Raw genomic sequence first — 27,346 nt, 5'->3', positions numbered from 1 at the left:
ATCTGCACCAGACCCACAGCCTCTGTGGATAGAGATTAATGTTATAGTGAAGACCAGTCCTTAAAACTCTTTTCTTACAGCTGTTGCCTTAGCATTTCAGTGTGTTCAGTTTTATCACCCATTTTTTTAATATATTTTTTCAGATGCTACACATATAGGTGGGTTAGGCTCTGTTTAGGTGACTCCGCATGTCTGTGACATCTCTTTCATTATTGGCTCTAACTTCTTCAGCAAAAGTGAAGTCATATTCAAGTTAAAATTTCTTTTAGCTCTTCAGCAGATCAGATCAGTTTGGATAGGATTTATTCCGTTAATATATGGAATTATCATATGGAATTATAAAAAGTATATGAACTCTTGTTCCTCAATACACTTTTTTTTTTTTTCATTCTGCTTTTTTCCCAACACACAAAGTACTTGAGTACTTGTTCATAGAATCATAGAATATGCTGAGTTGGAAGGGACCCACCAGGATCATCAAGTCCAACTTGTGTCCCTGTGTAGGGCATCCCAAGAATCACACCATGTGCCTGAGAGCATCATCCAAATGCTTCTTGAACTCAGGTAAGCTGTGCTGTGACCACTTCCCTGGGGAGCTTGTTCCACTGCTCAACCACCCTCTGGGTGAAAAATCTCTTCCTGATATCCAGCCTAGACCTCCCCTGATTCAGCTTCCTGCCATTTCCCTGAGTCCTCTCATTGGTCACAGGAGTGAAGAGATCAGTATATTCAGATTCTGAAAGGGGGTCATACAATTTGAATGGCTAGGATGAGTTCTAGAATTTGAGTGCCTTAGATTCATTGAAATACGGATAGGAAAGAGTTATTATGAAATACCTAAATTAAGCTGAAGTCCTTGGTAGCAACAGTGATGTTTCACCACTGGCAGGTTTAGGATCAGCGTGCAGAAAGTGCCATAAAACTTACGTTACGACAGCTGGTGGAGTAATTTCTTCTGGTGTTTGTGGAGTTGGTTTTTCTAAGGGTTGGATTGTAATTGCTCAATTCATTTGCAAGACAACTGAACAGTGATACTGGTTTGAGAGGTTTCAATGCTGAATGGATTTAAATGGAGGGATGAGTATTAGATTAATTTAGGACCAGAGTCCTTCAGTTATCTAAAAAATGTCCTTTTTCATGTAAAGAAAAAGATCAATGCTACAAAGGTTATTTCTTTCATGTGAATTTGGTTGTAACACTATTATTTCAATTTAATCAATGTGGAAGAGTCCAATAGACTCATTCATCCTGCTTTCTTCTATTTTGAAGAAATACTGAGTGGTTTTTCACATGAAAAGTAGTAATTGAATCTGTTTCTTTTCTATTCTGATTTCATTGAACAAAAGTGCCGTTCCCTGTATTTATTTTATTTTTTAAAGAAAGCTATTTCTTTTGGATTTTCCAAAACTCCAGAAAACAGTGACTCTTTGATTATCAAATGATTCAAACACTAACTCAAATTTAATCTGGTCGCATTCTGTTCGTTTAGCTGCTGTCCCCAGTTCACACTGTGGCAGAGGTGTGTACTGGATCGAGAAGTATGCATGTTCCTTTGGGTTCTCTACTGCATTTTAAAAGTTGCTTAATACCATTCCCATGATAAAAGTTTTGTGAAGTGACAAAGCAGATATTACAGTCTGTAAAGATAAAAAATTAGAAAACTAAAACACTATACATTTTTAGTTGAGGCTTCTCTGTCAGACACATTTATTAAGCTTCAAGAACAGTAAACTCAGTTCTGCAGAAAGGGTTTATAGCTGCAAAATTGTACTTTCTAAGCAAATCAGAGTGCAACAAAAGAAGGGGAAAGAGGAGATGCTTTTCTGAGCAGAATGTGAGATCAGCATAGCCTACATGATGCAATCAGAAGACATGCTGCACAAGCTTAGGGTCTATAATTTCTTTCTTGCACACCCAGTTTTCATTCCTTAACAGCAAACCCAGAATTAATTTTTAGTATCTGCTGTTGCTAGAGGGCACTATAATGGACAATATTTTGCAAGTAACTGAAAATCTATTTTCACAGTCCAGATGAGTGTTAGGAGAGTGCTGATGAGTAGGAAGTTGACATAATCCCTACTCCTTTTTCACATCAGAGACTATACTCATTGACTTAAAAAAACATTTTAGGCTCCTTAAAATTCCTTTCTGGTCCTCTAAATCTCAAGCAAGCTGTTAGAATAAAGTGAACTATGTCCACAGTATCAAAATATTTCTGTAAATTATCCTTATCCTAATGTATTGCTTCTAAAATTGTTTCATGTTACCATAGTTGGTGGTGTTTCTAATGCTGTGGACTGAAATTATTTTCTTTGAAAATGAGAGTGGCACTGCTGGGTCTTGCTTCTGTTTGGGGTACTCTGGGAACGTTTTTTTATTGATGGAGTTCCCCTTCTCCAGCCTCACCACTTTACATCACTTTATTAGGATAAAGTATAAGTGAAATGTAGTGCAATTTACATTAATTTGTTCTCATCTGATTGTCAGAATATCAAAGATGCATGTGCATGAGAAATTGCAAAGGGGAAGATTACTTATTACTAAAAAGTTTAGATGGTCATGTGGGAGTGTCCTAGGGGTTTTATAAGGTAAAATAAATAGATCTTTTCCTTTTCAGACAGTTACATGAGAGCAGTAAACTAGCAGCAGTTATTAAGAAGTAGTGTTTCAGACTAACCTTTGATTCATATGCTGTGGCTGGATTAAAAATAGGTCTGCATAATTCTATGACCATTAACTTATGGCTAGGTATACTGAAGTGAGAGGAAACTCCTTACACTCTTTAGGGGAAAACTGATCTCCTGCTAGGGTTGGGAACACATTTTTTCTGCCTCACGCAGTGTTATGCAACTGCTCAGTTACATTCAAGGGATTTTTCACTTTCCATTCAAGTAGCAATTACTAGCCTGTCCTGAAGTGGGATATTGGACTTCATGACAAATGGTCTGTCCTGAATTGGAAAATCCTGTGTGCTGGTGTAGCAGCCAAGAGACCATATATTATTGTGTCACAGTACTAAAGAAATAAAGGTGTTTTCATTTAAATAAACATACATAGAGCTCCATTCGCCATTGAGGTAGGCAGGAGGGGTGGAAAAGGAAGACAGGAGACTTGACCATCTGTGTAATGCTTCTGTATCATCAGAGAGGAAGCAATACTACCTGCACTGCCCTGGGTGAAACTTCATATGCTAAAAAAGCCCTTTAGGAATTTTTTTGGTTGTTCTTTTTTAAAATATGCTTTTGACTAATGTTAGGTGATTTCTAAGCCAGTAGTTTTCACATTGCTGACTGGAGCCATACCTGCATTCCAGGATATAAGGATTGTGCATAAATAAAAAAATAGCATTTAGGATACCAGAATAAATTTTTTAAATGGTGATTGAAAAACAGTGGTCAAAAACATGATTATGGATTTGTTGAAGCTGAAACACATATATTGACCACTGTGAACAGTGTGAGCAGAGGTAGAAATTTTACAGTGGATTAGAAAGAATGCTTTACAACCTTGGCAGTTGATATGAACTCTAAACTTCTGTAGTGTTTTTAGTTTTGCACAAAATATTTATCTGTACAATAGGAAGATATGATTTATTATGAGCTCTGTAATTCCCTGTAAAATGCTGGGAGTAGCTGATTCACTAGAAGGCTGTGTGACCATTCAGTGAGATTTGGACAGACTGGAAAGCTGGGCAAAGAGCAACCTAATGAGGTTCAACAGAAGTGTAGAGTCCTGCACCTGGGAAGGAACAACAACATGCACCAGTACAGGTTAGGAGCCGACCTGCTAGAAAGCAGGCCCGTGGAGAAGGACTTTGGAGTCCTGATGGAAAACAAGTTATCCATGAGACAGCAATGTGCCCTTGTGGCCAAGAATGCCAATGGTATCCTGGGGTGCATTAAGAAGAGTGTGTCCAGCAAGTCAAGTATAAGTTATCCCTCTACTCTGCCCTAGTGAGACCACATCTGTAGTATTGTGTCCAGTTCTGGGCTCCCCAGGTCAGAGGGACAGGGATTTACTTGAGAGAGTCCAACAGTGGGCTATGAGAATGATTAAGGGACCAGAACACCTCTCTTACGAGGAAAGGCTGAGAGACCTGGGGCTATTTAATCTAGAAAAGACTGAGAGGGGATCTTATTAATGTATATAAATATCTGAAGGGTGGGTGTCAAGAGGGAGGTGCCAATCTCTTTTCAGTGGTGCCCTGTAATAGGACAAGGGGCAATGGACGCAAACTGGGACACAGGAAGTTCCAGCTCAACGTGAGGAAAAACTACTGTAATGGTAAGGGAGCACTGGAACAGGCTGCCCAGAGAGGTTGTGGAGTCTCCTTCCCTGGAGACTTTCAAGACTTATCTGGATGTGTTTCTGTGTGACCTGTCCTAGGTGGTCCTGCTCTGGCAGGGAGTTTGGACTTGATCTCCAGAAGTCCCTTCCAACTCTTAACATTCTATGATTCTGTGAACTTGTTTTTTCCCTTAGACTTACAGTATTGTAAATGTATATTTTATGATCAAAGAGGCTTACAGTGAATGAAGGGGAAGAAAATAGAAGTCTGAGGATTTTCCATGTATCCTAAATAACAAGGTAGAAATACAGAGAGAGTGGTGCAGTTGTTTTAGAAGCCTCCAGCTGTTACTAGTCAGCATGGGGGAAGATTAAGTAGAGAGAACCATGGCAACCATCTAACATTTGTGAATGAATCTGTGTTTCCATAAGGTAGGTCCCAATGTACAGTACTGCATATTCTAAAATACATATATTCAAAGTAGGTTGGCAGAGAAACTACAATCCATATTTGGTGAATGGCAGTTAGAAATGTTCTCTGTTTATACCTTGGGTATCTTTATTTCATGGAAAATGTAGAGATGGCTGGATACTTGAGGGTTTTATGGTCATTTGCTATATTGGCTGGAACTGATGCTTGTGTATAATTAAACATAATTTTCTGAGTACGAAAAACTGACCTCATCAGTTATTTATTTAGATTAGACCTGGATATGCTGTTTCTTTCCAGTGACTGTTAAATCACAGTCTGTGTAGGATAAGCAGAAACAGGTACTACTACAGAAATTTATTTCATGTCACATCACTGCTGTTCCCTCATATTTTCTCTGTTTCTACATTAAAACATCAAGCATGACAGAAAACGTAGACTGTAACTCTGTGATAATATCTAATAATAATCTGTAATGATATCTAAAGGAGTTTCCTCTTGAAGTGGAAGGCACTGCCAAGTCCTCCCAAAGAGGACAGATGCTAGGGGTGAATTGCCCATGTTGTGAGCCTCAGGAAATGGAACTCTATGACTCTGGGTAACTTTTCAGAACTTCCTATTGAAAAGACAAAATCTAGAGGGATTATTTTAAAAATTTAAAATTTAAATAATAGTTTTCAAAAACAGTTTTCTTCTTGTATCCTGACTTTACTGTCACTCAAAGTAGCCCTAGTCAAATATTTCTTATAACGTTGGGTGGATTGTTATTGAAGTTTTACCCTGCATAGATTCTTTGCTGGTGCTGCCACAGGGTCACCATTTCAGACAAGGTGCCTCCTCCCTTCCATTCCTCCTTTCTGTATCATTTGAGTTTTTATCTCTACCACTTGGCTGGCAATTGGAGTTATTTATGGCAATAGAAGCTATCTTCTACTGATTTTCACTGGTAGTCACTTTGGGTCAATATGAATCTACCCATGAGAGCATTATTGGGGGACTGGGTTGGTTGGAAGAGACATTCAGAATTTATTGCAACTAAGGCAGGCATGCTTTGGAAAAAAAAAAAAAAAGTCTTCAAGCTAAATGTTTGGCCTTACTTTCCTCTATGTGTATAAATACAGTGTTTGTTTCGCAAAGAGCAACATGATTGCTTACAGCTGGGATTTGAAAGTGATCAAAGTAATGAAGGCTGGGTAAAGTGTTGCCCATACCCTTACGGTTTTGTCTATACAGACACACAGTTAAATCAAATGATGGAAAAAACCCATTTTGTTCCCTAGGAAATGTAAATATTTCAGCAGCAAAAATTATTTCAAATGGAGATGGAAGAGGGAGAGGAAATTTTCCTTTGGAATGATGGTGTTAAAATTTTGTTTAGAAAAAGATCAACATGATATTGTCAGAATGACAGTTTTTAGCAATTTCCAAAGTTTCCAAAATTGAAGCTGTCCAAATATAAACTAAGTTCTATTCAATAACAGTTTGCCTGGTGATACGCCAGAGGACCTTGAATGCTTTTGGGCTGCAGATGAAGTAGGTATTTTGGTGTGCTTTGCCAGCACCAGGATGACTGTGGAATTCCATGTTCTTTAAAACAAGTTGGAACAAAAATATTACAGTATTCCACAGGACGCTGTAAAAAAAAAAAAAAAAAAAGAGCACAGATTGTTATTAACTTTCTATTTCTTAATGAAAAGAAAATAGATTGAAACAAATGCTTATCAAAGGGGGAATGAAAAATACATTTCACTTTTCACAAGCTGTTTTAAAGGGCGTGCTAGATTTTTGTCTAGCATACATCATCTCAAGATGGAAGGGTCCAACATCACTGATATGACAAAGTGTTTTACCCCGTGGGCTTCTGCTTCATATATCCATTGATTTATTTGTGGAATTCTGAAGGCAGAGGGAAGCCACAAAAAGGTCACAAAACTGGAGGCCAACGTAAACAGACTATCAGAATATGTTTAGCAAATGACAGTCTAAACCACAGAAAAAATATAGAAAGGAGAGGAATACTTATTCCCTTGGAAAATACATTTGCTAGTTGGACAGGAATTGAAGTTTAGAGTCGCCTACACTGCTTCCTTTCTCTTTTCCAATATAAATTGTCTTTGTTCGGATTATTAATTCAGTCCATGGACCCATGCATTTAGGCCACAGCGAAGAGGAATATATCTTCTGCAACAGGTATAATGGAATGCATTGTGGGCTTCACTGGGGATTGAAACTAGATGATTTTCAAGGTCCTTTACAACCCAAAGCATTCTATGACTAGAGGCAAAAGCATCTTTCATCCAGGAAAGGAGACTTTATAATGAATATAACTTAGTAATATTTGAGTAATGTACTGAACATAGATACAGCACCAGAGCATTTTGTAAGTCATTGTTGAAGAGGGTTGTGTTTTCTCATTTGTACACTGAACAAAAAAATATTCTTTGGTTCAACATACATTTTAACATTTTTTACTCCATTGCTGGTGGAAAGAACTTGTCAGTTCTTGGTTATTTATCCTAGATTTCTTTCATTTCCAGTACGAGCGTCCCTTGATGGAGAAATAATTTTGGATAGCTCTGCTATTGTTAACTTTAGGCCTGTGGTGTGAAGCTGCAGAATAATGTAGCATAATCTTGTAAATGTTAAAGCATCTGAATCACTCTGTTATGTTTCACAGCAAATTCAACCTTCAGTCCAGATGTGCAATGCATGGAATTTCAGTTTCACAGACTCTTGCAGCACATTCAGCCTAGATAACTGACAGGAATAAAATTTACTGGTTAAAGGTGTCATTATGGCCAGGAAGCATGAGAGGGACTTTTTTTTCTATTGATACAGACAGAATTTCTAAAGATTTCTCTTGCTGATGGTGAAATACCTATATTGTGCAGGTAGCTCCACCCACATCAGTGTTCAGCAGTGAGAAACCAATACTCATACCTCATATACTAACTTTTGAAAACAGAAATTTTTGTCTATAGCACCAGACTTCTTTGTTCACCATAACAGAAAACTTCTGTAGGTCCTGAAGGAGATGCTGGAGGAGGGAAGTAATCATTATAAACCACATAGCGCCATACATACTGCACCATGTTGCCATGAGAAAGTTATGTTCACTTGGCTTATAAATGCAGTAGTACTGGTGATCATGCACACTTCAGTGCAGTACTAGCGAGTGCTATATAATAATTGGAATGTTTCCATATTGATCCACATTGGAAACAATTTGATTTCTGATTATTAGAATAGTATTAGGGTGGGAGAAGGGTGACCGAGAAACCTCTAAATCAAGGTAACACTAATAACACACAGAAAAATCAGAAATTATTTTGGTTACAAGTGGCAGCTTGCTTACAAATGCCAAATGCAAAGATCAAGGAGAAAAGAACTGAATATAGAAGAAACACCACGACAAATAGAATTATCTGGATGCACTTTATTTGGGTTTTTTAGAATATTTTCCCCTCTCTTTTACATTTCACTAATGGAATTTATTAGAATTTGTTTTAAGTGTCTTGGATTTAATATGTGGAATTTGGGTTTCTCTCTTACTTCAGGGATACTAGGAGACCAAAGGGTGAAATACAAAGTACTCTTGAGTTATGTAGAAGCACTAACACCTGTACTATGCCCAATCCCTCTAACTTCTTAAGTCAATAACATACTGATTACTGTATGCACTCTTTGCAAGTCAGAAAGATAGATAATTATTTCATATTCTTAACTTAAAAATTAAAAGGTTAACTTTAGAAACTTCATAAGTGAAATTCAAAAAAATAAAAGAAAATTCAGTGCTCAAAATCAGTTTGATAAATGTGTTGAGCTCTGAACTTTTAGTAAAATTAATGTATACTTTTCTTTTGTAATAAATTGTATACCTGATCATAAAGTAAAACACTCCTGGACCAGTTAAAGGAATTAATTAGTGTTTTGTGGGGGGAAAAAAAAGATGGTGATAAAGGAATTAGTATAAGTTCAACAAAGATATTAAACTGTGGTGCATGGCAGTAATGGATTTTGAACACAGTTAATGGACATATTAATTGTATTCATTTTTAATTAAGTGGAAAAAAACCTGGTCCTTTAAATGGAGATAATAAACGTGCAACTCAGTCTTGCACAAACATACAACACAATAATTTATTGCTGCTGTCTAACTAGGGAACTGGGAATCATTATAAAGATTAGCTTTACTGAAAAATAAAATCCAGAAAAAGCTTTAGTAGAAAATGTTTATGAGGTAATAATTTTCACATTAAATACTGCTTGACATATTTGGTAAAGTGCGTATGTGTGATTTTTAAAATAGGAGTATTTGCTACCGTCATACGCAGGACTGTTTGTACCCTTGAGAAGGATTCAATGCTATTTAGCAATTTTGATTTATTTGAGATGTATTTAGCATATGACTGCACATGGAAGAGAACACAAAAATATCAGAAACCTTGAAACTTTCTCAGAGGTGTGTTATGCTTGTGGTTAGAATAGAAGTTGTGGTTTGAAAGTAACACAGTGACTCAAAGCTGCAGCTGTGAACTTCCAAATGCTTGCCATGCTTTCATCAGTGCCCTCTCCCCTTACCAAACCCCCAGGTCCTGCTGTTGTTGGGGCTTGGAGGTTTTCAAGCTGAAGCAGGAGAAACTCGGCTGAAACACTTAATGTTTATTCTGTCAGTGGGCAGCTGGGGAACTGACATGAAACAGGTTAAAGCACTGAAACCAGACATACCTTCTAGAGCCGTGGCTTTCAATGTTTTTATGAGCTGGGAACCACCTAAACATTTTCCAGTAGAAACTGGGACCTTTGTGTGGCATATTGAAACTTACCGATGGCAATTCACTAGCATTTCTTAGTTTCATGGACCTATTTGAAGTTTTTCACAAATCCCTACGGATACTCAGACCACATCTTAAAAATCAATGAAGCTAAAACTTAATATGTTTCATTCTCTCCAGGCTCCATATCTCTTCTGTCTATATTGCCAAAATACCAGGTTATTTCTGATATGCAGTATGTCTAGGTCTTAGCTCAACAAATGTCTCATTGGGATAAACATAAACTCAAAACGTGCTTCCAAATTTCCCTAAGCCATCTTTTTCACTGGTATTACAAAGGGGCAAGTTTTCTGTACCAAAAAGCTCCTGAACTTTCACTGGTGACATGCAATATGCTGCTAATGATACTGCAGTACAAATTACTGTGCCACACTTGGGCAATTTCAGTCTTTTTTCTCTGACTTTCTTCTGCCCTATTCCATATGTTGTAATTGCTTTCTGTAAAAGGAACAAACAAAACCATACTCTTCAAAATGCTAACTTGACTTTTATTTTTTTAACCTCACTGCATGATTTTATTGTGTATTTAAGCCAGTAGCAACTAGGAAGCTTAATTTAAATAGCTGGCTTTGGTAGCATACTTTTAGCATTAAAAAAAACCAAAAACACACACACAAAAACACCAACAAAAAAACCCCAACATTGCAAACTGCAGAGTCAGTTTATTGTTTAAAGCAGGAAGTTTATAGAAATTTTTCCAGTAAATAAACATTTGATTTTCTTTTCTGCTCAGGTATGACTTTGTAGAAGTTGAAGAGCCTAGTGATGGCACTGTTTTAGGGCGCTGGTGTGGTTCCAGTAGTGTGCCAAGCAGACAGATCTCCAAAGGAAACCAGATCAGAATAAGATTTGTGTCTGATGAATATTTTCCTTCTGAACCTGGATTCTGCATTCATTATACACTTCTTATGCCAGTAAGTAACATGTTTCAGATTGCAACATTTCAAGAAAAAAAATATCTTTGAAGTGGTATCTCAAAAGAGTCTTTTAATAGTGTAGGTTTAATTGCTGTTTATTTCTTAATGAAAATAATAATGAGCAATCTGTCTTCCACAATTGGGCATTTAGTTTCTGTTTTTTAACTAACTGAGTGTTCTTGTGGTTCTTCTTGGATGGCTTTGGATTGGGAAGTTGTGGCCTTATTTGTGTGGAAACGTCAATAAAATGTTTGCAGTCCTAATATGGCACTGTGAAATAAATATTTTTTTCTAGCTTTGAGAGGAAGAAAAATCAGCATAAGATTCAGCTGTGTGACGTTTAAAGAGCATTGGGAAGTTACAAAGATGGAAGAAATGTATGGTTTATGATACTTGATTCTTAAAGACAGGAAAGTTCTTATGCTTCGGGATTGTTTTATTGTAGTGACAAAGCAGACAAGGAGTCTCCTTTTCCCCTGCATTTTTCTTGGAAACTGCTCTAGACTTCTCTTGGAAGTTGTTTAACACTTGTAAAGTGCAGGTATTAAACAACGATCAGTGTCTAAAATGTGACTATTTTCACTGTCAACAGATCTATGTTAACCTTTTTTCATCAAATGAAATATCTGTGACAGCTAAACTGTGTTCATAGGTTTTTAAGGATCAGATGTTCTGCAACATCAGAGTGGAGCAGAACAGGAGTTGACTTGTTTTAGAATAGGTATTCCATATGTAAAGAGAGCAAGAAGTATTTTTGATAAATTCCTCATCATTCACTTTGTGACTCTCCTAAGTAGTCTTGTGGTCTGTGGTATTTGGTTGGTAGAAAATATCTGCAAGCTCAATAAAAAATTGGTCAAAAGAATCTATGTTGTAACCCCACGGACATGGGCTTCACTCAAAATGTGTTTGGATAGCTTACTGCTCTTGCCGTTTTTGCCTCTTCTCACCATTTGCAAAACTGCAGTGACTGAGAAGAAGCAAGGAACAATTCCATGTATCTTTTAAACAATACATAATCTTCTATGTTATTTAGCACAATGATGTTAGTGAAGTGTGGTAGTGTGTGTGTACAGATATAAATACGTATGTTATTAACTGTAGTTTTCCTATGGGTATTTTCAAATATATAATGCTAATTAAGGTCTAGTCCTAAAGCGATTAAAGGTTTGATATGTGTATTTGACTCTCTGGTGAGTGAGACCTTTTTGTTAGAAGAATAGTATGACCTGATAATGATGAATTTTGAAATTAAATAACATGTCGGTCTTCAAACCAGCTTGAAATGTGGCCAAGTTTAAACTTTTGTACACCTGAGGGCAGAATGTAGTAAGTATGTTTACTTTTCGATAATGGTAAAAGAAAGTCCCTAAATAGAAGTGTGTATGAAGCCAAATTTTGTTGTTGCAGTTCATCAGTATTACATCCTACCTTCCCCATATCTATCTGACTTATGTATGATCCAGTTTCTATGGAATGGATTAAACAAAGGCACCTAGAAATCCGAGAGTATATGTATAAATATCTTCATACCGTGATGTACAAATGGACATTTGATGGGGAAAAGGAGTTATAACAGATTATCAACACACACTCAACAATTGTTTAATCTTCAAAATGTGTACATCACTTATTAAGTAGACAAAAATAGTTAACATCATAGGATGCATTTTTAGTTCCTCATTTTTCTCCATTAACAAAGCTCATATAGCATAAGAAGTACACACACAAACTGTTTTAGCAACCAAGCATGCTGTCTGCCACATGTAACAGGTAAGAGCAGCCCCCTCCATGTCACAGGAATTCAGAACTAACTAGCCCTAAAATGTGCTGTATAACAACTGCTTATCAGTTGGTGAGGTTTAATATCCAAATCTCCCTTTAAAAGGTTTCTGATCTTTTTCGTCAAAAATTGTGTCTTAATAAGCTATGAAAAATACAATTTCACATTTCATTGTAAATGAAATCTTAATTGCTGACTTTCAGGACTTTAGACCTGCTTCATGCACTTAAAGTGTTTGAAAACTGATGCAAAAATAATGTGCTTTTCTTTAAGACTGTAATACTATCTCCTCCAACAGTTCAAGAGAAATTAAAATTTCTAGCCCCCTTACCTACATCCCCACAAAAATGTCAGCTATAGGAATGAGTGTAAATTTTAAATAATTCTTGCAGGACCTTAACTGATGCACTTGGTAATTCACTTCAATGAACTGGTCCTAAATAGTTAAAATATTTTCTCCTTATTTTTTGACAAGAGGGGGAGGGGGAGATGCCTGGTAGACTAGCAATGAGAGATTGTTTGGGGAGAAATGAAGCAAAACTGAAATAAAACAGTGCAAGCTTGTTTCTGTATTTGGAGGCCACACACAGAGAGGGGCACAGGACACATTTTCAGGTCTTTTAAAGAGCAAGAGAAATGGCTTTGTTTAACTCTGCTGTAATTTATTGTATATATATATTTTACTTTGTATATTATATTTCAAACGAACTTTTCACATGATGAATAAGTAGGGGGAGAATGGCTATTGATCTGATTACTTTACTTCTAAGAATTAGTCACGCAAAAGGACTCGCACCAATTCCAATGTCAGTACATGCAACATCATTTTCTAGAAAGGTTTAGCATGGGATTTTAAGGTACCTCGTAAAAGCAGTTCGTATGCTGTATACAAGCAGAATGCTCCCTGAGAAAAACATGAAGCTTCTTAGGATTCTATCTGAAGTACAGTTTAATTATTTGAATTTCTTCTATTTCAAATTGGACATGCTGTGTACATCCAGAACTTCCTATCATTCTGGGCTAATGCCATTTTTCTTCCCTCTGTTCTATAGTTGCAAGTTAATTTTGTTTGGAATACTGTGAAGTGGAAGGAAGTGTTGAAAAAAGCTTATTATTGATAAGAAAATGTAGTTTGTGTTATTTTAAAATTATTATGCTACTTTCAGCACAGCTGTTATACATAGTCACTCTTTTCATGTTCTGCTCTGTCACTTAATCTGTGCTTACTGGTGAGCTGCTGTAGTCACTAAGGGCTGCTTAGCAGTTCTGCGTTTTGACTGTTCAGCTATGCATTTATTAAAAGTCAGGTTTTTGGCACTATACCACCTAAACCCTTTTAGAACTTTATTGCAAAACCAATTCATATTTCATTTCTTTTCTCCTTCTCACTTGCCCCCAGTAACAGCTCTAATCCATGTAGTAGCCACATGCAATTGAGGAAAACCTTATAAGCTCTTACCATATATGTTTGGGCTTCAGTCTTCCTAGTGACTTGTTTCGTTTAAATTTTGTCAGTTACAAGTTTGGCAGAGAAAACTTGATGTAATAAACTCCATTGTTACTTGAGGGAGCGGGTGAATGGGATACTTGATGCCTGAGGTGCCATTAAGGAATGCATGACTGATTGCCAAAGTAGTTATTAATTATTCAAGGCACTCAGAACAAAGCAGCTCCAGTTTAAGTTGAAGCTGGGGGTTACTGTATTCCCCTTCTTTTTTTGGCGTATGGTAGTGTGTCATTTGTCATCAAAGATCATGCCAAAGATCTTAGCAAAGAACAGACTTAACCCTATTGTATGCAAGTGAAGATGAAAGGTCCAAGAAGCTGCTTGAAGACTGACCTTGTTTAAAAGTGGCTTGGCAGGTGATTTTGGTGCAGTCTTTGTATGGCTACCTGGATTTCAATCTGAGAGAGATGTGGGGCTTTTTTTCTTTTGATGAAGAGGTGCTGTTGTTAGTGCTCTTGCTATTAACAGTAATGCAGATTAAATTTCATATTGCTCAGATAAATCTTTTTAGGGCCATCTAATAGTTGTTCCTTTATTTGATCCAGATTGTCTAAGCTTTGCTCTTCTAGGGTTGAGCATGTTAATTTTGTTTGTAGAACCTTTTTAATTGAGCATATCTAATGAAAAAGGAAAATAAAATTTAAATACTAATAGAAAAAGTGCATGCCAATAGAACAGAGAAAGGAAAGCTCTTACCTAGAATTCCCTTCCTTCTAAAAGTGCACAAATTTCACAGATGGCAGGTATGTATATTACATGTTGGTTCCGAAGCCTGAAATAACTGAGTATCTATCCAGAAACATCATAAGGGACGTTGTTGATCTCCCAAAGATTTTTCTACACTCATTTAAGAAGTAATCAAAAGATTTTAGAAATAACGCAATTTCAGGGTTGTTTCAGCCAAGGTGGTATGAAGCAGCAGGAGAGTGTACAAGTGTTACTAGCCCTTTGCAATGCTACATGAAGTGGAAAAGGACTGTGAAAATCTTTCATATAATGGAAGGACACTTAAAAAAAATCCAACAAAAAACAAACCTCTGCATTCAGTGTTTTCACTGATTAGGTGAAACCAAAGCCTGGATAAATCAACTCCTAAGGATGCTCTAATGTGCAAATTCAATCATTCAATTTTTTTGTGTGTTTGCAGCAAAAATTAGTTGTAAACCAGAGGTTTTTCTACTAATTCTTTTGTTGGAGATTTCATTTTGTGTTAAATCTGTGCATGAAGTCTAAATACAAATTAGTTTTAAATTTTTAAAATGAGACATCAGAGATTGCCCCAAAACATGAAGATAGGAGTGACACACTTCAGATTATTAAAAAAACTACAAAAAGTACAAGGCCGAGGCTGGCTATTACCCATGGTACTACAATGAGAGGGGGAAAATCCCTTTGAAGGAGAAAGAACCTCTGAAGGATATTACCTAACCAAATCATAACGTCTTGTTTTCCTACGTCCATTTCATTCTGTCACATGAACAGGATAAAAAAATTAAAAATCTGTGCATGTAAAGCAGATTCTCAGAGAGACCAAGTTAGAAATGAGTCTAGCAAAACTGTGAGCCTGTACAGAAGCCCATGGAAGCAGGTCCTTGACATGAGCAGCCTGAGGATTTTCTGAGGCTAAAAGGAACAGAGGCATTTTGAACCAAATTGCTTGTAATTTATTTCTTAAATTCTTATATGATAGCCGGTTTTGTATTCTGAAGGACTAGATTCCTTTCCCTTTGACCAAAACGCAAATGTAGTTTCTTTTCTAGCATATATAGTAGATACTATTTACTTTGGATTTTTTCTGTGATATTAGTTTTAAAGTGGCTCAGGTTGAAAAGAATCACAAATTATTTCATTGACTATTTGTAGGACAAAGTAATTTTGTTTTCTTGGACAAACATTTGCCATTCCACCCAGTTTCACTTTGGCAAAAGAGGCTGATTTTTTAATTTCTAAACAAGTTACAATTATTTCAAAATTAATTGCAATTATATTACCACACCTCAAATGCTTTGTGGAATTGTTTGGCTTTTTTCTATTCAACAACCTCAGTAGAATTTCTTCCTGAAAATTTCAGGAGTTTTTAACAAGTAACATAACTGCTCCTGGTTTTGGAGCATTCACCTAAGTCAGTTTTGAAACACAATATTGAGGGGAAGCCAAAACAAGTGAAATGGAGAAGAGGTTGTGAAAACTGTTCTTCTTTTAGTTGTGAACAGCATTATGTGCAAGTTAGATCACCCTGCCAACCTGTTTCAAGCAGAAGTGATAGCCATAAGCAAGAGATGGGGTACTGAAATTGTCAAGAGAAAGCAGGCAGACCTTTTTGCTCCTTTCCCCAAATTATATCTTTGATCATATATTGACCCTCTCCTCCCACAGAAAAGCAGACAGTAGGATGATTCAGTGTAAAAAATGTTTAATCTCTTTAAATGCCTTAAAAAGTGAAACAGTTTAGAAAACTAAAAGTATTTGAAATACATGAAACAACCTCTTTAATTTTTGTATGTTACTAAGGCTTTTATTAGATTTCCATTTAGAAATCAATATTTATATTGTCAGGGACTTTTTAAAATTAATTTGGAAGTTTATTGATGTATCTCATAGCATACTCATCAGAATTTTATTTGTATGTATGCCTATTTAATTTGAAAATTAGTATTAGTTTTACGTGGTACGTCATTTACTTTAGTGCAGTGTTCAACAAATCTTGTATATATGTTTTAATGTTGTGTGCTCTGTTGTTTTCAAAAAGCCTACAAGAAAGGTTAAAGATAGAAATAAGAGTGGTTTTGTCTTGTTTTGAACAATTTCAAAATCTACTGGAATGTCATGACTCCGGGAGTGGTCTGGCTGGTGTATGTGGGATCTTAAGTAACATTATTTCTGTTTGGGAGCAATCTGAAAGAATTATATTTTGCCAGCTGACGGGAAAACAGGGAAAAAAAAAAAAAATAAATGTACAAATCCAGGAAAGACAGTAATGTGGAAAATCCAATCTGCATTAGTGATGCAGGGAAAGAATACATGGGGGAGGTGTACTGAGTTGTATTATCAGCCTTGTGGATTACTACAGCAGTTATCTTTGGTGTTAATTTTGTCATTCAATTTAATAGACACTGAAATTTACTCTTGCTAATAAGCAGGGAACACATTGCTAATGAAAATGAACTGTCAACAATTATATTTTTCATATTATAGCCCTAGTGTGTTCTGGGAGTTCTCATTATGAAACTGCATAGTCATCGTAAAACACAATTAAATATCAAAACTCAAGTTTTAAAACTAAGCAATGTCATGCATTTTGACATCAGAGTTTGAAGGACATTTCAGATTGTGAGTTTTTTACTTAATGAAATGGCTAGCATTATAAGAACTGATAAACTTTTTTTTTATTAGTATTTGAGTCTTTTAGTTGTTTGTTTTTTTTTTTTCCATTAAGTTCACTCAAGAAGGACTGAATTAGGTCTAATCAGTGCAATTATACAGAAAAAATTAATGAAAGAATAATGCTGCCACTCTGTAGCAACTATAAATAAAAGTCTAAAATATGTTATTCACTACTTGTATCAACTTTCCTTTAACTGTTCTTCAAAGAGATTCTCTCTTCCTTCTCAAAATCTCACTTCTAAAACAGTTCTTTACAAATGAGTGAGGATCAGATAAAGCTGGTTAGTCTTTATCATTTAATACATCATGTATATTGGCATGTGAATTTGAATCTTTATTATTCAACATAGTTAGCAGTAACCTCAAGTGTCTGAGTCTTTCCAATTACCTTCCCAGTTTCCCAAAAGTCAGACTGTCTTGATTCAAATCCAAAGTTGTCTAGCCCAGGAGCCTGCAACCAGTGGCAGTCATAAATGGATGGGAGGGAGCACTAGGAGAAGGTCAAGCAGATGTGATTCTTCACCCCTCCTCTAGTGCCCCACTTGCCAGCTATTTTCTGCAGAAGAGGAGGATTCCCAGAGCCTGTGTGCTTAGCTTGTTTAGTAATCTGTAACAGACAGATTGTCCGTGTAGTCCTTGAACCCAGGTAAACTTCATGTCTTTGCAACTTCCTTTGTTAAAATCAGATTGTATGGGCATCTCCTAGAGAAGAAACTTCAAACAACTCCTTTAATTGAGATGGATATGGGTGTGTATAAAAAAGTGTGACTCTTAAAGTGTAAACTCACTGATCCCATGTAATTGGAGTTTTTGGATGCTACCTCAATATAAATATTCCACAATGATGTCTAAATGTTCCTTTAGTATTTTAAAATTATTCTGTAGTCATAGTTCACATTTGTTTGTTCAGCCTCATTGATCTAAAGAGTGCAGTGTCTCAGTTATTTGTGTGATTTTTTTTTTTTAATTTAATACTTTACTAAATGTTATATAAGCCACTTTTCACTTAACATAGTTCATGAAAAAAACCCAAATATCTGCTCCTCCAACTGCAAAAAAATGAACAAAGAAAACCCCCCAACTCCACCTTCCTGTTCTCCCAGTGCCATTTAGCTCTGCTGGGGTTTCTTGGGGTTTATTTTTGCTACCTTTATCTTTACTTTTTACATTTAAAGCATTACATAATTGTCTAGTTCACTATCCCTTTTCCAATTTCCAGGATCATTCACAGCTTTTTGTGAAAGCACACTGATGGCTTCTCTACAAATTCCAAACAGTGACTGTCCCATTCTCAAAGTAATCACTTCTGTAAGTGGCACAGTCCTAGATTTTTTGTGCTTTCAAATACTGAGGCGTTGTGTCTGAAATGCTTGCTAGTGGAAAAAAAGGTAAGCAATTGTACATTTGATACAAGGTTTCAGGCAGCACCATCATTTTCAGTTATGTTGTTTTAGCTGCATGCATGTCATGTCCCTATTATCCATAATTACTATCTTAGTCACGCCACAGTCCTGTCCATTCCATCCCCCTGACAAAACAGGTAGCAACTAATTAGAGTGATGTATACTGTAGTAATTTTTCTTACCATAATTCTGGTATGAAAAGATGAAAATGGGAAAGAGGAAAGAATCTGGGACAGAACAGAGTTCTGTCCATATGTTGTGTAAACATATGGTCAAGATCTGAAAGACTCAGGAACAGCAGAATTGCATGGAAAAAACTGAATGATGTGTGCAGTTCTAAACAGTTCAGATCAAATCAACTGCGGAGCAGCTTTTGTAGATGTCTGCACAGTCTTAACTACACAGACTAGTGAAAGCGCCTTTTTAAATTCAGGAGAAAAAATATTGACAGAGTAATAACACTGTATAGTAGCTTCAGGGTAAGAGTTTGCTTGTGGAAATATTAATGTGGGGTATTGGTGTTAAGAGAAATCCTTTTGTTTCTGAAAAGGGGTAGATAATAAGCACTATGGGAATACCAAAATTTGCACCTGTCTTGTCTTTGCAGTACCTGGCCTCTGGTATTACAGATGGGGATTATGAGCTGTCATTTGTTAGCCTCTCATAAGTACTCAAAACCTTCTTAATGATGATGATGAAAGGTTTGGCTGAAGAAGCTGGGATTTTTGTTGAGAAAGTTTCTTTTTTAGCTGTTGCATCTGTTCTTTCAATTATCACTGGCTGGAGTGGTGGAGAAGGAATTCAGGAGGGTTGCTTCTGCATTTGCTCAAAAAAAAGAGTTCAACAAAACCTTGCATGTGAAAATGGAGGGCAATTTATTTAGCCAAAGACATTTTCAGAGGCAGAATGCTCAGGCTGCTTGAGTATTCATTTTACTCTGGTTTTGAGCTAGGCAACAAATTGTAGGAAGAAAAATAAATTATTTACGAGGAGAAATAAAATGCTGGGCTTCAAATTGAAGGGAATGATTTAGTGCATGAAGATGAGGTTCAAAGGCACATGAAAAGTGGAGGTGTGAAAGCAGACAGCACAGTCTTTGGAAGACATTTTTCATGTAATCCTACAGACATTGTGAAGTTGTTGGTTCCTAATAAAACGTCCTTCACAGCTGCAAGAGGATTCCTTGGGTGAACTCCATAATAATTCTACCTCGATGCTACATAAAACAGTTCTCTTTCTCATCTCAGTAAGTCCTTTAGGTGGCTTGGGGAATTTCAGTGTAGTGGTGTAGATAATTAAATCCAGTATGTAGCTCTGGTGTCTTTTGATAACACTTAGATTAGACATCTCTTGTTCTAAATATTCTAACAGAGTAACAAATACCCTTTAAACAGCATGACCATCTTTAACAAGACATGCTGTGCTAAAGTAGTTTTGTTAGATATTGCTATCTTCATGGTTTTGTGAATAGTTGGCATATTAAATTCAATTTCTTAAATTTGAATTTTCAAATGTTTTCAGTGTTTAACTTACTGTACCTTCATGTGGATGTAAGACGGTCACCAGTTTTGAAACATCTAAAATTGTTTTGTTAGCAAATTGTGCTAACTCTGAGAAACTGACCTTGAACTTCCCTGCTGGCTGATATGACTAAAATGATTAGGTAGTCAAGGAGAGTAAGATAACTGAGTTGAGACAGATATCAAAGTCATTTGGTCATCATCTGTTTTTCTTGGGAGAAAGGACAAATCGCTAAACATTTTTAACTTTCTAACTGGCAGGACAGTTAGCCACATATATGTAGGCTTTTAATATGTAAGCTGTTAATAGGGTTGCCCTAACTTATCTTCTGAAAATCACTCTGATCTTCTGAACTCTTCTGATTTGTGTGTGCATATTTGTCTTGAGGCTTTTCAATGTGAGGAGTTCTGGGTAATCAAAAGTTAATATTAAAATACTTCCGTTCTTGAGTCATCTTTGTAATGCCTTTTTGGCTCGGAATTCTTGTCTTTTAGTCAAAGTAAATTCTGTCATTGATCTGTTCTTGTTTGCTCTCTGTCAATATATATAACTTTAAATACTGTATTTGCTTTTTTTAGTTGTCCTTCTGCTTAAGACAATTGTATGCACCTTTCATGTAGGAAAAAAACCCATGCAATTAGGTGCCTGAAATAACAGTACATCCTTTGATGCAACATAAATATACAGTTAAGGTTCTTAAGAGTGTTTTGAAACTATTGATTTGTATAAAACACTTCAGAGTACAGCCCAGCTTTTCACCAAAACTCAAAGATAGATGGTTAAGTGAGCAGTACAAAGAGAAATGAAAAATTCTCAGAGGTTTTTTCAATTATGTTCCAAATTATCATTAAGAATAAAAAATTGAGTTACTTTTACAGCTAGGTATTTACATAGATGAAAGAAAACATAAAATTTGGAAGTAATTTACTACTTTGCTTAAAAAACATATTTTTAAAAATTAGAACTTAAGAAACAAACCTGCACACTTTTGATGTGATAGAGGTGATCAGGCTGAATGTCCAATATTGTGGTAAGGTGAGAGAGAGGTGAACCTGAACCCTTTGCAAAGCTCACTGTAAAAAAAAAAAAAAACAACAAACCAAAACAAAACAAAAAAGCAAACCCTGAACCCGTAAGTGCAGTTTTTGAGCAACTTTTGCTCTGCTGTACTAAACCAAACTGTTCTGACTATGTACTACAGCGCATCACTGTATTCCTACTTAATTTGAGGCCTAAGAACATGTTTGAGTTGATGTGATGAGGGGAGAAGAGCAAAGTTCAATCGGCTGTTACTTTTGTGAGCTATTAGCATGTATCTCTATGTAGTTAAGGATTTTTTAATACATTTTCATAGAATTAAGACTAAACAGAAGAAGACAATTAATGTCTAATGTCTGGATGCAACAGCACTAGTAAACAGGTGGTTTTGTAAATTTTCATTTAGATAATAGGCACATTTACAGGGAGTTTTGTGATTATTTTCTGAGAGTGTAGTTGCTATCCATTGTTTTAAGTAGGCACCCTTTTTATTTTGCCAAGGTTTGATATTTCATTACCTGAAACTGCTTACAAATTTTAAGGAATTCAGAAAATCAATAAATTAAAAACTGCCCAAATGTGAACAGAACCAACTTTTCTCTGTAGGCATTTTAATAAAGTTAATGGTAATTTTTAAAAAGATTAGCCAAGCCTAAGGATCATCATTAAGCAAGCCATACAAAGCTATAATTTACAAAACTAGTGCTATACAAAAATGTCAGTGGATAATTTATAGATAGGGGCTGGCCTAAATTTCATGGTAAATACTTGGAACCAAGTGACTGAATACCAATGTGATGTCATCATAAAAATATGAAACCAGAGGAAAGTAATTTTGAGAACACAGTTTTAAGGGAAAAAACCCCAACAACTATCCGTTCTTATTTTTTCTTTTAATTCCTTAATAAAATGTGAGAGTCTGCTTACTTAAGAAAGTCTTCACATTGTTCTCTCCATAATCAAATAGTCACAAAAGGTAATGTCTTAATCAAGCAACTGGAGAATCCCCAAAGAGAAACATGACCACATCATCCCAGCTTTTCAGTTTGGATATTTTATACCCTGCTCTGACTCTGTCACATACAGGGTTCTGTCTCCAGTAACTATGTGATATGCCATGGCTTCCTTGCAGTAAGTGAAATCCTTGTACCTCCCACTGATATTTTCTGCTGCAGCAAAAGGGTAGAAGCTCTTTTCTGCTTAGAGGAGAAAGAGAAAATAATATCTAAATTACCTGAGGGGGGGAAACTGGCAATACTTACAGTGACAGTTTGTCATGGATGGATCATTCTGTTACAAATGGTGTTCCTGTGGTTTTTGTCAGGAGAAAAATTGTATTTAAAAGTTATTCTAACAGTGCATCAATTTGGATTTGATACTGCCTGGAGTTTCAATGTTCATTATTTCTCTTCATATAGAGCTAAGCACACTATTGAAATTGCAATAATAGATGATGTTATACTTTCCAATTTACAGGCTTTTGAAATCTTCAGATGTTTTGATTCTAGTTCTTTGTCACACAGTCAGTATGACTGATGACAGGCAGATTTTTAAACAAGCAATTCCCATTGCCTTCAACAGGAAATACTAGGTACTGGGGTCTGAAAGACAATGACCTCATAATCAAAATAATGGCAACATTATAGAAGTTTAAATAGATTATTGATTTGTACATTGTATTAATAAATTAATTGGCAAATAATTGTTTCTATATATGCTTTTTTGACACTGGGAATATTGTTCTCCCCAATGAGATCTTATTTCACAGTTGCTATCTATTCCACTAATTTCCTAATTGAGTGAATTATCACCATGGACCAGTTTCAGCAATGAAGTAAAGATTGCCTGGAAGAATTTAACTTCAATGGTAATTGGGTTAAAAACAGGACTGATGTTATCATTTTGAGATCACTATCAGTGTTGATCTCAAAAAATTGGTTTAATTTTCTGTGGGAGAAGTGGAATAGTGGGATAAAAAAATAAAAGAGGTGTCAGTATTTAAGTTGCTTACTGGAACTTAATTTATCAGAATTCTCTTTTACAGAATTCAGTAGCTGCTAAGGTAACACATATCTAATACTAATATGTTGTCTGAGGAGAAAATGTAACCTTGATTGTTAAGTAGCAAAATGTTCTCTTCTGACTTTCTAACTGGAAGTTAAATGTTAACTTTATAGGGATGTACTTGAAATGACAGTTTGTCTCCTATCCCATTCTTCAAGTGGTTTATACTCACGTATCCTAATTTGTTCCTTCAGATTCTCATGTTTTTTGGGACTGCACAGATAACCTGAAAGATGCAAAACAGCTTCCAATTGAATAGTAAATAGTGGAAGAAGTCTAAGAACATGATAATACTACCTTCTAGGCAATTAGGGATCTTAATTGTATAATCTTTTGCAGAAACAGAAAAGATTTTCTTCAAATACTAGATTGACTCTTCAGCCAAGCATGGCAGTCGATGGCAGTCATCAAAGTCAATTTACCTGACTCGTTTGAAATTGCTTCTAAGTTTAATGTATGCATTACATCTCCATTATGTTTCATTTTTGGTATTGTGACCCTTCAGAATGGCTTTCTATATTTATTTAAACAAACAGATTGGCTCATGGGGTTTCACTGTGCAGAACAGGTGGAAGAAATCCCACCAAAAGTAGCCATGCAGACTTCTTCAGTCAATGTTCTTGACCAGTGTTTCTTTGCAAAGTTGCTTTTTCTTCCTCCTTCTTTTTTTCCCCTCTTCTGCAGCAGATAGTAATTTTTGTCCCTTGTGCCCAGGAAAAAAAATACCAAGTTATATATACTCAGTGATCAATGCTTGTAAATAATGCATTTTTAATAGTATCTTAATTTACCTTCTTATTCAGCTTATTTGTGGAATGGTGCTTTTGTCAAGCATTCAAATTAGCATTTTCAGTCATATGGTTTTGAAGCACACTTTCTGTCTTGATCAAATGCAGCAAATAACTTCCTGTGCTGTTAGGTTCAACAGAATGAAAACAATGTTCACAGTTCACAGAAAATCATATTTTTTATGGACTGGAAAACTCAGCTGGAAACAATGCCTCACACTTTGGCTCTTTATTTAAACTGATAATAAACCCCACATCTAACCACTTCCTATATTTCAATGAATAGCAGCCTGTGAAACCACAATTAATTAAAGCTTAGAAAAACCACAGGTTTTGATGTCTCTGTTCTGTAATTAGTTCCATATATTCTACACAAAATCAACAGAAATAGTCAGTATTCCTGAATCAGAGAATGAGAGACTATGAGACTGAGAAAATATTTTAGTTATAAAAACAAGCATAAAAGTACATTTCTCTGTGTAAATATTTTCAAATGTGTGTTAAAAAGCCTTTTATAAAAATGGTACAGGTGAGAAACAGAGTGAGCAATGCCTTTGTAGGAGGCTTTACAACTCTCTTAAAATTACGCTTTTGAAATAAATAAAAACACCCCAAGCCTCAACTTCTTTAAATGTAATAGCAAGGTAGAACAGTAGTTTGTAAATGGTTAAGATTAGTGCAGTGCTAGTGTGTGGCTATTATTTTCTTGTGCGGGTAAGTGTTTTGACTTTTGTAGCTTTACAGCATGGGGAATGTGCAAGAACAGAGAAGTTACGTGAAAGGAGATGCAGCTGTGCGTGTGGAGGAACATCCCTCCAAGTCAGTTCTGGTTGCAGGATTGGGGCCATGATCAATGCCTGAATAGACTTGTTTAAAACATTACAAGTAAGATTAACGGCCTGGTTGAGAACATAAACCACCATGATTTTTCCATCATTTCTGTTAAATAGAGTGTCAGCCTTAATTATGTATACTAGCAATTGATGTAATTGAATATATATGTATGTATCAAAAGACTTGATCTAGTTGACTAGATTAGTTAGAGATAATTTGGCCTTGTCTATGGACAGTGACGGCATTATAATTGCAGATCTTTCATGCTTTAAGGAAGTCAATTGATTAACTGGCAGTCTTCAGGAGAATGACATTTGCTCTACAACATAGCATATTTGTTAATTATATAGGTTTATTACTTGGCAGGTTTCACCTTTCCTTCTTTTATTCTTTTTCTTTTTACATGCATCAAGGAAAGAGCTTAGAAGGGACTGCATGTATGAAGGAAAAAATATATTTGTTCAGTATAATAAAAGTAATTAGATTGTTTCAAATATTTAATTTTTTAATAATACCAATAATCACACTGAGACAGTGTCTTGCAGTGGTACCTTAAAATTTGACCTCTTCCATTTTAATAGATTTGTTCATGCTGTAAGCAGCACAAAATTTCATGGGAGTCTCCTAGAAATAGAATGAAGTAGTCTGCTTCCAAGCAATCTTTGAAGGATCCATTTTAAATAGCAGCCATAGAGAATGAAAAAGTAGAACATGGCAGAAATGCAACTACTTTTATAGCCAATGCTAAAACCATTATCTTAAGTGGGTTATATTACATACTATTTTGAGGCTTCAAAGAAATTATAAATGATACTGCTAAAGAAACTTCTGTTGTTCCCCCAGAATCAACTTTTATTAAAAACCCATGACTCCCTACTTTTCATCAAGAGAAGGGTAAATTAAAGTCCAAAATTTGAGTAGCTTCATTGATTTTCATATTCTCATATGAGTTAAGGACCTGTGGGTTGACAAGCAATTAAAAATCAAAACATATTTTTCTACCAAACAGTCTATATTTAGGTATACAGGCATGCAGTTACTGATTTTTATTACAGCATTAATAGAATAAATGTAAAGGGTTAGACTGTACAAATGGAGAAATAATCACTGAGAAAAAAAGGTGTATTAGAGTTTTCATATCTATGCAGAAGAGCTGAGCCATAGCTACTCAATAGTGCAGATTTTAAAATTATTTAGAATTGTTTCTAGAATTCACCATTTCCCTCAGCATAATTTTACATGTTTTCTAAAAAAGGCAAGGCTACCAGATAGATTTTGTGTAACACAATCACACGAATGCAAGGTTGGAAATGAACTAAGTGGGGTGTTTTCTAAGCCCTTGTCCTACTCTGAGAAGGGAGTAGATAGAGCAAGCTCATTCTTGCTAGGTATTTGTACTGTTCCTGAAGTTCAGTGATGAAGACTACAGATGTTTCTCTGATAATCTGTTGCACTGCTTTGCATGCTATACATTTTTTTTCTAATATGTAACATTAATCTTTCCTGTCATTGATTGACCAGGGAACAGCTGATCATCTGATGCTCTCTTACATGTTTGTTATCACATCTCCTGTCAGCCTAGTCTTGTTGAGATTAAATAAACATGTATCACTCAATCTTTTATCATAGTTGGTGTTTTCTTTTTCTTCTTGCTCTTTCCTCTGAATATTCTCTTTCTGCCTATATCATCCAGGTGCTGGAGATAAAGCTCATGTTGTGTCATAGTCAGGTTTTATTCCCCTGTAACACTGTTTATTCTACTCCAGGACTTCTATACTTGTGGTTTTGCATTTATGCTTTTAATATTTTACTCCTAAATGCTAGGGTTTTGAAAATGTTTTTCTTAAATTTCTCTGATTAAGCATAATTTCCAGATTAATTTCGCCCTTTAGTTGTTGTATAATAGGGTGCTGTGTATATTGGTTGCATAATATATATGAAAGTATAATGAGGTAACATGAGATGGGAATTAAGACCTACAGATGGTGGAGAGTATGTAGATAGAAGCGATACAGCTGAATATTAAGAGTATGTCAGGTCAACATTATGGTTAACAGTACAGGGCTAGAAAAGCTTGTTCAAACAAAGCGAGAATCTTTGTGGCCAATGTAGCCCTAGCCTCTACTGTGCTTTTGTGGACTTATAATATGTATGCTACATAAGAAGCACATTTAAATATGACAAGAATACAATTAAAATTATTTTCTTCACAAATCTTAAAAATGGTAAATCTCTTAACAGGTTTAATGATACTAAGAATGGATACATGAGGACAGAGCTGAGGTTCCTTCCCTGTAAAGTAATGTTTTGTTCAAGGACTTTATACCTTGAAGGCAGGACAAGCTCTGATTTGCCATGTCTCTTGTACAGGAATGTTGGGTGTGTTCCTTTTATTCATTATGTTTGTATGAAATGAACAGAATCCTGTTGTGGAATGCAATTTAACATGTATACTGATGGATCAAATTAAAATTGCGTACACTGTAGAAGTAATTTTCATCATCCTTGCCAAATGCACTTTCCAGTTGTAATAAACAGTGTTTTCTAGTGTTTAA

General features: G+C 35.6%; 1 protein-coding gene across 1 annotated transcript in view; it reads left to right on the top strand.

Annotated features, from left to right (window-relative positions):
* Nucleotides 1-27,346, top strand: part of PDGFC (platelet derived growth factor C) — a 131,705-nt gene that overhangs the window by 84,699 nt on the left and 19,660 nt on the right. The window contains exon 3 of the mRNA XM_051617809.1: nucleotides 10,286-10,466. Coding sequence (XP_051473769.1) covers nucleotides 10,286-10,466 — 181 coding nt within the window. The remainder of the gene's footprint in view (nucleotides 1-10,285; nucleotides 10,467-27,346) is intronic.

The sequence above is a fragment of the Apus apus genome, chromosome 4 (genome assembly GCF_020740795.1).
Source record: "Apus apus isolate bApuApu2 chromosome 4, bApuApu2.pri.cur, whole genome shotgun sequence".
In the NCBI taxonomy this organism is placed as follows: domain Eukaryota; kingdom Metazoa; phylum Chordata; class Aves; order Apodiformes; family Apodidae; genus Apus; species Apus apus.
Note: the sequence above shows the minus strand (reverse complement) of the source record. Positions and strands in the feature narration are given on the sequence as shown.